The sequence below is a fragment of the Lepus europaeus genome, chromosome 15 (assembly GCF_033115175.1).
Source record: "Lepus europaeus isolate LE1 chromosome 15, mLepTim1.pri, whole genome shotgun sequence".
In the NCBI taxonomy this organism is placed as follows: Eukaryota; Metazoa; Chordata; class Mammalia; order Lagomorpha; family Leporidae; genus Lepus; species Lepus europaeus.
Window position 1 is genome coordinate 49,685,275 of NC_084841.1, and position 12,016 is coordinate 49,697,290.

Below are 12,016 nucleotides of genomic sequence, written 5' to 3' on the forward strand. Positions count from 1 at the left end.
AATTGGCTTTCTATTAAATATGTTGTATTTTCTTACTCTTCTTCACTAGTCTTTGTTAATCTTAGATACTTCCTATATATTTATAGGGTGAAAGAATTGACTGTAGATCCAACTGCTGCTGGTGATGTACGTCCAATAATACACCATCCACCAAACCAGATTGATGATTTAGAGACACAGTGGGGTGTGGGGAGTTCCCCTCAAAGAGATGATCTAAAACTTCTTTGTGAACAAAACGTGAGTGACTTAATATAGTTGTGATTGATCTAATCTGGGTTCATTTCATGAGTGACAAAACTACTGATTTAGATTGATAATTATCATCTAAATCAAGTGTCAGCAAATGATAGTTTGTAGGTCATTCGTTGTTTTTATTAGTAAAGTTTAATTAGAACACAGATGTGATTATTCACGTATAGTAGTCTGGATACTTCGCACAACAGTAGTCACAGAATGTATGACTCATGAACTCAAAATGTATACTATCAGGTTCTCTGATCCTCTGATGTAAACTGTTGTTTTTCCAGAGTTTATGCCAGTATTAAAATTTGGGAATTTTTAAAATAGCATGGGTAAAAGCAAATTTAAGAATTTTGCTTATTCATCCACTAGTATATCATTTATAAAGCTTAACAAAAAAGAAACTGGGTTATATATATATGTATTAAAAGGATGAATGAAACTATGTAAACACAGCAGAATACTAACATATGTTAAATTTGGTTGTTTTCTGTGTGTTTGAGATGTTCAATGGTATTTCCTAATTTAAAAATTTGATTCCCCAATTACTCAAAAAATAATAATGATACATATGCCCATTATGAGGACAGAAAGCTATATATTACACACTTTCACAAAATTGCTTTTAATGTATTGAGAGGGTTCCTTTCTGTGAGATATATAAAAATTATGTAGTTTTTTAAACTTCATTATTTTTTTTTTTGGACAGGCAGAGTGGACAGTAGAGGGAGATAGAGAGAAAGGTCTTCCTTTTTGCCGCTGGTTCACCCTCCAATGGCCGCCGCGGTAGGCGCGCCGCGCTGTTCCGATGGCAGGAGCCAGGTGCTTCTCCTGGTCTCCCATGGGGTGCAGGGCCCAAGAACTTGGGCCATCCTCCACTGCACTCCCTGGCCACAGCAGAGAGCTGGCCTGGAAGAGGGGCAACCGGGACAGGATCGGTGCCCCGACCGGGACTAGAACCCGGTGTGCCGGCGCCACAAGGCGGAGGATTAGCCTGTTAAGCCACGGCGCCGGCTACTAAACTTCATTTTTAAAATGTTTTTGTACTTTCGTATCACTCTTCACACTAGGACACCCCTCATGACATTTTCTCAAAATGTTAAAAGGTAGCATTTATTAGTTGCTTAAAAGGTAGCATTTATTAGTTGCTTACTATGTGATGTTCATTTGCTAAGTATTTTGCTTATTGATTTAATCCTCACAGTTCAGTGTGGTAGGTGCTGTGGTTTTCTTTGTTTTATCCTAAGAGGTATAAGTAACTTGACCAAGATTATTTTACAAGTAGTGAGTGACATAGGTAGGGTTTAAACCCAGATCTTTGTAAACCCAGAGCCAAATCTGTGTCAGCTAAACTTATTGCTACTTGCAATGCAAGATTCTTTGAAACCTGCAGATGCACAACTTTAGCTGTAATACTTTCTAGCTGATCGTAAGTCTAAAATATTGTAGGGGTAGACTTGGGCACAGCAGTTATACACCGCTTGGGTTGTGCACATTCCACATTGCAGTGACTGTGTTCAAGTCTCCGCCCTGCTTCTGAATCCACCTGCCTGCTCATGTGCACCCAGGCTTGCAGCTAATAGCTCAAATTCTTGGGTCCCTGCTACCCACATGGACCTGGATTGAGTTTGGTTTCCTGGCTTCAGCCTGGCGCGGTCCTAGCTATTTGTGACCATTTGGGAAGTGAACTCATGAATGGCAGATCTTTTTATCTCTGTGCCTATTAAATAAAATGAAAATAAATATATTTTTAAAGAAATAAGGTATGCATTATATGGGCATAGTTACTTTTTGTTATTTTGTTCTAAATCACTATTACTAAAGCAGAGTTTGAAGCAGTGGTTCTCAGCCAGGGGTAATTTGACCCCTGTATGGATACATTTTTTTCTTTAAGATTTATTCATTTATTTAAAAGGCAGAAGCAGAGAGAGAAACGAGTCTTCCATCTGTTGGTTCACTCCCCAAATGGCTGCAAATGGCTGGAGCTGAAGCCAAGAGCCAGAAGCTTCCTCTAGGTCTCCCATACAGATGCAGGGGCCCAAGGACTTGGGCCATCCTCTACCACTCTCCCAGGCCACAGCAGAGAGCTGGATTGCAAGTGGAACAGCTGGGACTCAAACTGATACCCATATGGGATGCCAGCACTGCAGGCGGGGGCTTAATCCACTGTGCCACAGCACTGGCCCCCACATGAATACATTTTTATTTGTCACAACTGAGATATCATGCTGGCAGCTAGTAGATAAAGGCCAGGGATGCTGCTAAACATCATACAGTGCACAACATTGCTTCTCCCATCCACACACACCCTAAAATGTCCATAGTTCCAAGACTAGGAAAATCTGATATAAGATAAAGAGAACCATAGATGATGAAGAACTGAAAATGAGATCCTGACCTCAGTTATTGTCATGTGTCTCCAGAAGTTTTGAAGGAGACTAGTTGCTCTTCGAATGTTATTTATTTTCACTTTATTGGAGAGGCAGAGAAATCTTCTATCCACTGGTTCACTTTCCAGATGTCTACAACAGCTGGGACTGGGTCAGGCCAAATGCAGGAGCCCAGAACTCCATCTGGATCGCCCCCGTGGATGGCAAGGACTCGAGTACTTTGTTATCCACTACTTCCCAGAGTATTCATTAGCAGGAAGCTAAATTAAAAGTGGAGGAACCAGAGCCAAAGTCACTGCCTTCAGCGCCAGCATAGGGGCATTAGTCCCAGCTTTTCTGCTTCTTACCCAGCTCCTGCTAATGCACCTGGGGAAGCAGTGAAAGATGACCAAGTCCTTGGGCCCCTGCACCCACATTGGAGACCGGAAGAAGTTTCTGACTGCTGGCTTCGGATTGGCCCCGCTCCAACTGTTGCAGGCATTTGGGGAATGAACCAGTGTATGGAAGACTTCTCTTTCTCTCTCTCTGCCTCTGCCTCTCCATAACTCTGCCTTTCAAATAAGTAAATATACTTTAAGTTACCTGGACTCAAACCAGGCACTCCCATATGGAATGCAGGCATTTGTCAGATGCCCACTCCCAACTCTTAGATTCTTTAAAGCAAACCTCTCCTCCCACCCATTGCACCTAGATAAAGTACTTCCTAAATATACAGAAATACAGAGCAAGACAGGCACTTCCTATTGTATAGCTTCCCTTTTTATTCTGAACATCTGTTGGGCCTCTGTTAACACCTTATTTTTGAGAGGTTGGCTAGGTGCAAAACTAATCAAGGAGTTCATGCATTCTTGCAAGCTCTGTGTTTGAGACAGTAGCTTTGCTACTCTCAGGAGACTATCTTGAGATGGTTCAATATTAGCTTTTAGTTAAGAATTGGTATAAGTGTACATTTTCTTATTGTGATATTAAGTCTTAACAGGGAAGATTAGAATAGTATCTAAAACATCCTTTGTAGAGATAAAATTAATACTGGTAGACAAATTAGAGGATAATCCAGTGTATTGGAATTTCAGAGATAGAAGAAATTTGTGCAAAATAACGTATTTTGGAGTAGACTTTTTGGAAATAATAGAACTTTGTCTAGAATCTTGAAGCAAGGGAAAGAAAGGATATTCTGGGCTTGGTGGGAGAGGTGGTCAGAATGTATGAGTGTGTATATTTGTGTGTATGTCAGAAGGAGAGAGAGAATTTGAGAAAATTCCAGCATATCGTGTTAATAAGTACATACTTTCCTGAAAAGAATATAAAATAATTCTTCAGCTAACTTGACTATATAAAATTTATTGATGAAAGAGTCAAATGTGTACTTAATTATTTAATGAAAATATGTGTATATGCTTAGAATCATGTATTTTATTTGAAAAATAATTTTCTGCTTTTTTTTTAAACAATTGTACGTAGCCTACGTGGTTGCCTATATAACTAAAGATTTGGAAATAAAGAAGTCATTAGACACAGTGGCTCATAAAGAAAGTTAAGCCAGAGAAGTTTTAACTCAATGTAGGACCAAAAATACGAATGTGTTATGTATATATAGTCAAAAATGTTCTGAGAAATTTATCAGACAATTTCATTGTTGTGCATCAATCATAAAAGGTGTATAATAAGCTTTCTTATATAGAGAAGTTGAATAATGATAAAATATAATCTATCAATGAGTAATATGGTTTATATTGTGTTATCTACAGTACATAATTGTAAGTGCTTTATTTACTTTTATATAACTGAAAGCACCATAGGTTTGTTTATACCAGCATTATTACAAACACATGAGTGAAGTGTTGTGCTACCCCAGGAGAATGGCTATAGCTTCAGTAGATGATAGGGACTTTAGGGACTTTTAAGCTCCATTTTATCTTTTGGGACCATCATCATATATGATCATCAACCAAACCTCATTATGAAGTACAAGATTGTGTGTAGAGTTTTTTCTTTCTAGTGACATAAAGTTGTGAACTATCAGGTGATATTTCCATAAAACTGGCAAGCAAATTGTAATTAGGAAATTCAGATTTACTAAGAGTTGAGTCCCTCAGAACACTAATTGATAATCACAATCATAAAAGACTTTTATTTTACATTTCTTTTAAGAAAAAAAGTTAAGCCATCTGTATTTTAGTTGTCTTTACCATTCAGGCTTCCTCAAATTCAAAATGACATTGAAAAACTAATTTTAAAACATTTAAAATGCATGCTTTATGTAATAATTTTTATGCTGTCTTTATTTTAAGGAAGAAGAGGTTTCTCCACAGTTGTTTACTTTCCACGAAGCTGTTTCACAAATGGTAGAAATGGAAGAACAAGTTGTGGAAGATCACAGAGCAGTGTTCCAGGTAAAGTAAGAAAGCACCTTTGAAGAACAAAGGAAAAAAGATAAAGAAAGGCCCTTCCACCAATATCTAGAGAAAAATGATGAAATCTGGATATGAATTTGATTTCATGATTCTTTTACTTTCATACTATTCTTTTTTTAAAAAATATGTGCATGTTTATATTTAGGTGGCAAAAAGCATGATAGATTTTAATAGAATGATTGATGGATGCAGATAGCATTTCTGTGCCTCATGGTAAAAGCATCTGCTTTATTTGCTGCGCTTCTCCTTTGTTTTTTGGTTTTTTTGTTTGTTTTTTTTTTTTGTTTTTTTTAAGATTTATTTTATTTATTTGAAAGAGTTACAGAGAGAGGTAGAGACAGGTCTTCCATCTACTGGTTCACTCCCCAGGTGGCCCAACGGCTGGAGCTGCGCTGATCTGAAGCCAGGAGTTACCTCTGGGTCTCCCACGCAGGTGCAGGGGCCCAAGGACTTGGGCCATCTTCTGCTGCTTTCCCAGGCCACAGCAGAGAGCTGCATCGGAAGTGGAGCAGCCAGGACCAGAACTGGCGCCCACATGGGATTCCGATGCTTCAGGCCAGGGCGTTAACCCTCTGTGCCACAGCGCTGACCCTGTTGTTTGTTTGTTTGTTTGTATTTTCAAGATTTATTTATTTATTTGAAAGGCAGAGAGAGAGAGGTCTTGCATCCTTTGGTTCACTCCCCAAATGGCCGGAGCTGTGCCAATCCAAAGCCAGGAGCCTGGAGCTTCTTCTGGGTCTCCCTCCCGGGTGCAGAGGCCCAAAGACTTGGACCATTTTCCACTGCCTTCCCAGGCCATAGCAGAGAGCTGGATCAGAAGTGGAGCAACCGGAACTTGAACCAGGGATGCTACACTGCAGGCAGCAGCTTTACCCGCTATGCCACAGCACCGGCCCCTCTACTTTGTTTTTGTCAGTTGTCCAGTTTTAGAGAAGAGTTGAACTTCTGCCCATCATTACTCCTGTTTATTTGATGGCAGTAAGCAAAAAAGACTTCCTCAGGAGATAGTTACTGCTCTGAACTGGGAGAAAGGTTTAAAAGTTCCTGCCTGTAGCAATAACTCCTTCGGCATTCATCCCATTGTGTCTTCAACTTATTATTTTTCAACAAGATATTATCCTAAATATCTAGGTGATATTCATGAGGAAGTGAAGGTATCATTTGGATATTTTTGTGGAGACTGTGTGTAATTGGTTTATTTTACTTTTCTTACCACACCTTCTGCTTCCTATAGTATAGTATTATGAATACTTCTTGAGAAAAAATAAACAATAACTTGTCTATATTCCTTCTCTAACGTTGAAGAAATCTTGTTATTTGCAAGCAAAATTAAGAAACTCCGGGGCTCAAACATTAGAGCAAACACTTTAATTTGAATTCAGATATGCATTCATTAAAATAATTTTAGTCAAACTCTTTTGGTGAGAATCTCTTTAGAGGTTTAGGTGTTTAAATTAAGAATGGACACCTGTGGAGTAAGTGAGTGGTGTAGGTGTTAAGACACTGGTTGGGGGCTGGCACTGTGGAGTAGTGTGTTAAGCCACTGCCTGCAGTATTGGTATCCCATAAGGAAACAATTCCAAGTCCTGGCTGCTCCACTTCCAATCCAGGTCTTTGCTAATGTACCTGGGAAAGTAGCGGGAGATGGCCCAAGTGCTAGGGCTCCAGTGGGAGGCCATGTGGGAGACCCAGAAGAAGCTCCTGGCTTTAGCCTGGCCCAGCCTCGGCCCTTGTGGCCATTTAGAAAATGAACCAGTGGATGGAAGATCTTGGTCGCTTGCTTGTTCACTCCACCTTTCAATAAATAAATCTTTTTTAAAATCAACTAGGGAACAGACGTGTGATGCAGTGGTTAAATTGCCCCTTGAGATGCCCACATTCCATATTGTAGTACCAGGATTGCATCCCAGCTACTGTACTCCGATCTGCCAGTGCATACCGTGGAAATCAGCAGATGACAGCTCTCGTACCTGGCTCCCACCACATGGGAGACCTTGATGGAGTTACAGCTTGGGCCAGTCTCCTAGCTTTGGCCTGGCCTTCTCTGGCTGTTGCAGGCACTTTGCGAGTAAACCAGCAGATGGAATATCTCTGTATGGCTCTCTTAGGCCTTTCAAATAAAATGAAAAAAATAGAAGTAAAAATGAAAAATAATAATGGCTATTCATTGGTCCCTTACAGTAATTTTAAAGAGCTAGTGTTTAGAATTTAGTTCCCTCGGCCAGCGCCACGGCTCAATAGGCTAATCTTCTGCCTTGCGGTGCCGGCACACCAGGTTCTAGTCCCGGTCGGGGCACCGATCCTGTCCCGGTTGCCCCTCTTCCAGGCCAGCTCTCTGCTGTGGCCAGGGAGTGCAGTGGAGGATGGCCCAAGTGCTTGGGCCCTGCACCCCATGGGAGACCAGGAGAAGCACCTGGCTACTGCCATCGGATCAGCGCGGTGCGCCGGCCGCAGTGTGCTACCGCGGCGGCCATTGGAGGGTGAACCAACGGCAAAGGAAGACCTTTCTCTCTGTCTCTCTCTCACTGTCCACTCTGCCTGTCAAAAAAAAAAAAAAAAGAATTTAGTTCCCTCTTGGCCCAGCCACTCTGAGGCCCAAGTGGATTTGTTATTTCCAGATAGATTAGAAATTTTAGGCTACTATAGCCCCAGTTGGGATTGCTCAGTAGTTTAATTATGCCTATTCTTCCCTTTTTTTAGGGATAGCCGTTAAGGTTTTGAAACTTACTCCGCTCAGTGATGTTTATGTGTTTGATTCATTCCCTTCCCCAAATTCCCACTTGAGATAGAGTCAAAATAGAGAAACCCATCTTGCTTGACCCACCATTATACATGTATTCCTGTTTGAATTTTTTTTTTTACTGTCTGAATAAAGATGTTTTGTCTATTAATATTTTAGAGAGTCCATCTTAATACATTGGGTTATATTTAACAATTATAAATTGTTTTGTTTTACAAAGAGTTTACTGGATTGTTGAATTTTTGTTCTTTTAGGAATCTATTCGGTGGTTAGAAGACGAAAAGGCTCTTCTAGAGATGACTGAAGAAGTAGATTATGATGTAGATTCATATGCTACACAACTTGAAGCAATTCTTGAGCAAAAAATAGACATTTTAACTGAGCTGCGGGGTAATTCTTTTCATTTTAGTTCTTAGTATTTGAAATCTGATTGGTATTGGTATGTATATTAGTGGGAGGCTTTCCTATCTCAAGAGGAAATATTAAGTGAAAATTACGGACACCAGTTAGCACCTTTCCACAAATAGACAAACCAACTCTTTGGGTTTGGGTTTTTTTCTTTAAAAATATGGAGTGTCATTTCCAGTTCTCTAATCACAGGTTTTCTTTATTCTTTTGGGAAGATAAAGAGGAGGGATTTAACAAATTGTACGTATTTATATGCCCTTTAGATCTTGGGTTTGGCAGGCTTTTTCCCGCAGTTCCGGTCTATTCAGGGTCATCTTTCATGTCTTCTATCTGTATCTCCCTTCTGTGCCATCTTATACTACATTTTTTCCTTTTTAAATGAAAGAGATGAAGAGAAGCATCTGGCAACCTGCATGCTCTGCCTTTGTGGTTTTTAATAGGCTTACCTCTCTAGCTCAGATACTTCTTTCTTATATGTGCTGGTTTCTTAGCCATTGGCAAATTATTGGCTATTTATGTGTTAGCAGGCATCCATATGTATGTGCACACACAATGCAACATGAAACCAGATTTAAATGAGTAGTTTTTAGTAGCAAATAAGCTCCTTAAGTTTTTAAGCCCTTCATGAAGTTGGTCATACAAAATCATCCTATAATCAGCAGTATATGTCTTTTATATTCATATGTGAGCCTTGATTTAAAGTGATCAGTTTTCTAATCTAAAATCAACAAATAGCTTTTGTATGTGCATTTTATTCAGAAGAGACCGTAATGCACTTGTTTTTTTTTTTTTTTGTAATATATAGTATTCAACCTGATTTCTTTTCCATTTTTTTCAAAGTTCAGACTTATCAAGCACTTCCCATCTTTGCCATCTAGATATTGCATTATTCAGTCCTTACTTATGTTTTACCATACAGAGATAATTTTGGATTAATAGATGTTTTAGAGCTGTCATATTAGCAGGCAGCAAATTCAGAAGTCCCTAAACACCTACATTTTTAAGATCAATGCACTTCTGAAAAGGTGAAGGGAATTGAGACTCTTGCTCTGTTTTCCTTTCCTTCTGAAGATTATGGAGTAGGGTTTTGTAGCTTTGGCACTATTAACGTTCTGAGCCAGGCAATTTTTTGAGAATGCAGTCCTGTATATGACAGTGTTTTCCAGTATTCTTGGACTCTATCCACTAGGTGACAGTGGCACCACACCAATTGTGATAACCAAAAATGTCTTTAGACACTCCCACATTTCCCCTGTGAGGCAAAAATCACTGAGACTCCGTGTTTTCCCCTTTGGACATGATTGTGTATTTTTATATGTATAAAGCCTGTGTGTACTCCAGAAGGAAGTAAAATAAATGAAAACACACTGTAAAATGTGTTTTCCAGGAATTTGTAATGAAACTGTTGCTGTAATTGAGCACTGGATTTACTCCTGAATTTCTAGACCACAAAGAACAAAAGGGAAACTTCTGAGTGACCGTTACTGAAATAAGAAAGCTGACTTGATAGGACTCAAAGCTAGCTGCACACTGTATTCCATATAAATGCAATACTTATTTTCTTCTTCTTTTCTTTTTCCAAGATAAAGTGAAATCTTTTCGTGCTGCCCTACAAGAAGAAGAACAAGCCAGCAAGCAAATCAACCCGAAGAGACCCCGTGCCCTTTAAATTGGCATTTGCTGCTAAAGGACCCCCAGCACCCTTACTACTGTAACGTACAATGGTTTAGCTGTAAGGGCCATTTGAAAGTTTAAGAGTTTAAGTGTCTGTGGAAAATGTCTTGTCCTTCACCTGAATGACATTTCAATTTTGTGAAACACCTCTGTCTCCAAAACGCTTCTAGTCCAGGAGGCACAACCAAGAATTGGGATTAGTGAAGCATTATGTTTCATTTACCCAAATAGTGATTTACTTTCGGAGATCCTTGCCAATTTTATTTTCTATATGATGAAGTAAATTGTGGACTTGATCCAGAGGTGGATAGTAGGGGGAAGCCACAGCATTTCCTTTTAACTCAGTTCAGTTTTCGTTGCAAGACTGAGCAGTTTTCAATCCTTTGCGTGCATGCATACCTCATCAGTGATTGTACATATTTGGCCCACTTCTAGAGACAGCTGTGCTCACCTCTTCCTGCTTTTGTGCCTTGACTAAGGCTATTGACCCTAAATTTCTGAAGCACAGCCAAGATAAATTACATTCCTTACTCGTCATTGTAAATTACCTTTATTGTGTGTACATTTTTACTGTATTTGAGACATTTTTGTGTGTGACTAGTTAATTTTGCAGGATGTGCCATATCATTGAACGGAACTAAAGTCTGTGACAGTGGACATAGCTGCTGGACCATTCCATCTTATATGTAAAGAAATCTGGAATTATGATTTAAAACCATATAACATGTGATTTTAATTTTCTTAGCATTTTTCTTTGTAAAGAACTAAAATATAAACTAGTTGGTGTATAATAAAAAGTAATAAAATTCTGAGAAGAGTTTTATCTTAGGAGAATACATATATATGCAGTGTGTGTGCCAGTGTGGTATTAACAAGACTAATAGTGCAATTTGATCCTTACCAATACCATTACTTAAGTTGAAATGTCCATTAGCTCCCCAGAACATACCTTTTTAATGTACTGTTAAAAGAAATTGGCTTCTGATGCATGAACATTTACATGTACATTGAAAGTAGCCCATAATAGAAGTTAGCTTAAGCCAAGTGTAGACAGTACTAAACTCCTTTGAGAAAGAATTAAGCTGAAAAAAATAATTGACTTTGCCTAAAAAGGTAGATCTACTCCAAGCTCCACCTTGTACCTGATATGTGATGTTTTACAACTATTTGGTGAGAATTACCAAATTCTCACCAATAGATTGGTGTAGGGTATGCTACTTTTTAAATGGCAGCATTTATTTTTACAGATTGCTACTCCAAACAAGGAAACTGGCCACTTTTCCTGTAAATATTTTGTTAAAAGATTTCTATATCTCTCTAGTTTTCCCTTGGTTTCCAGGATAGAGTCCAGGAATAGATTGACCATGAAAAATCTCCCAGAGGTGTCTCATTTTGGTTTACCTTAGGAAACTACAAGCTCATCCATATGGGCCAAAGGGGAGCTATGACAGTCACCTGAGCCAGAGTCTCCATGTTACTGCTCATAAAACCCAGAGCACTTGTGGGAAATCCTAATACCAAGTTGGAAAGCTCTGTAAACATTTTTCACAATATACTTATTAATAAAATGAGGGAATGAGTTTGAGAGTTTACTTCACTACAGTCACCATTGTTTTGGAAGGGACTCAGGTTTTCTTTCCGTTTTAAGGTACATTCTATTTCTGAGAAGAGGAGGAATGGAGAACTGTTACTGTTGATTTTGTAGAGAGGCTGTTTAAAAGGATGGGTTTTGAGAATGACCAGTCTTCCAAGGGCAACACAGGCATGAGAACTTGCTCACTGTAAAGCACAGCAGATAGCGCTTTAGTATTTGCACTGATGGCTACTGTCTTTGTTACACTCAAATGTGCTGCCTTATACTGTGACAACTTCCTTCTCATCAGCAGTCAAGGTATTTAAAAGCCCAGTACCTGCAAAGATTGGAGGTACTGCAGTCCACTCCCTCAGCTTTACAGACAGGAGAGTAAAGGCCAGAAAAGGGAGTAAATTCAGCATTTCATAGGGGAAAGACAAATAACCTCAGAAAGTAGAGTTAAATTTTAACATTTTTATCTAAGTATAGAGATGGTACAAATGAATGTTGGAGAAGCGGTTTTATGAGAGAAAAAAAAATTTACCCTTGAGTATATTTAATATTCATGTGACAAAAT

At 39.1% G+C, this 12,016-nt stretch overlaps 1 protein-coding gene across 4 annotated transcripts in view; it reads left to right on the top strand.

The window, feature by feature from the left end:
- Nucleotides 1-11,955, top strand: part of KIF2A (kinesin family member 2A) — a 75,644-nt gene extending 63,689 nt beyond the window's left edge. For all 4 annotated transcript variants that reach the window (XM_062212056.1, XM_062212052.1, XM_062212055.1 and 1 more), the window contains 4 exons: nt 87-237; nt 4,922-5,023; nt 8,039-8,174; nt 9,776-11,955. In XM_062212056.1, the coding sequence (XP_062068040.1) occupies nt 87-237; nt 4,922-5,023; nt 8,039-8,174; nt 9,776-9,861 (475 nt within the window). In that variant the 3' untranslated portion in view covers nt 9,862-11,955. The remainder of the gene's footprint in view (nt 1-86; nt 238-4,921; nt 5,024-8,038; nt 8,175-9,775) is intronic.
- Nucleotides 11,956-12,016: the final 61 nt, after the last annotated feature.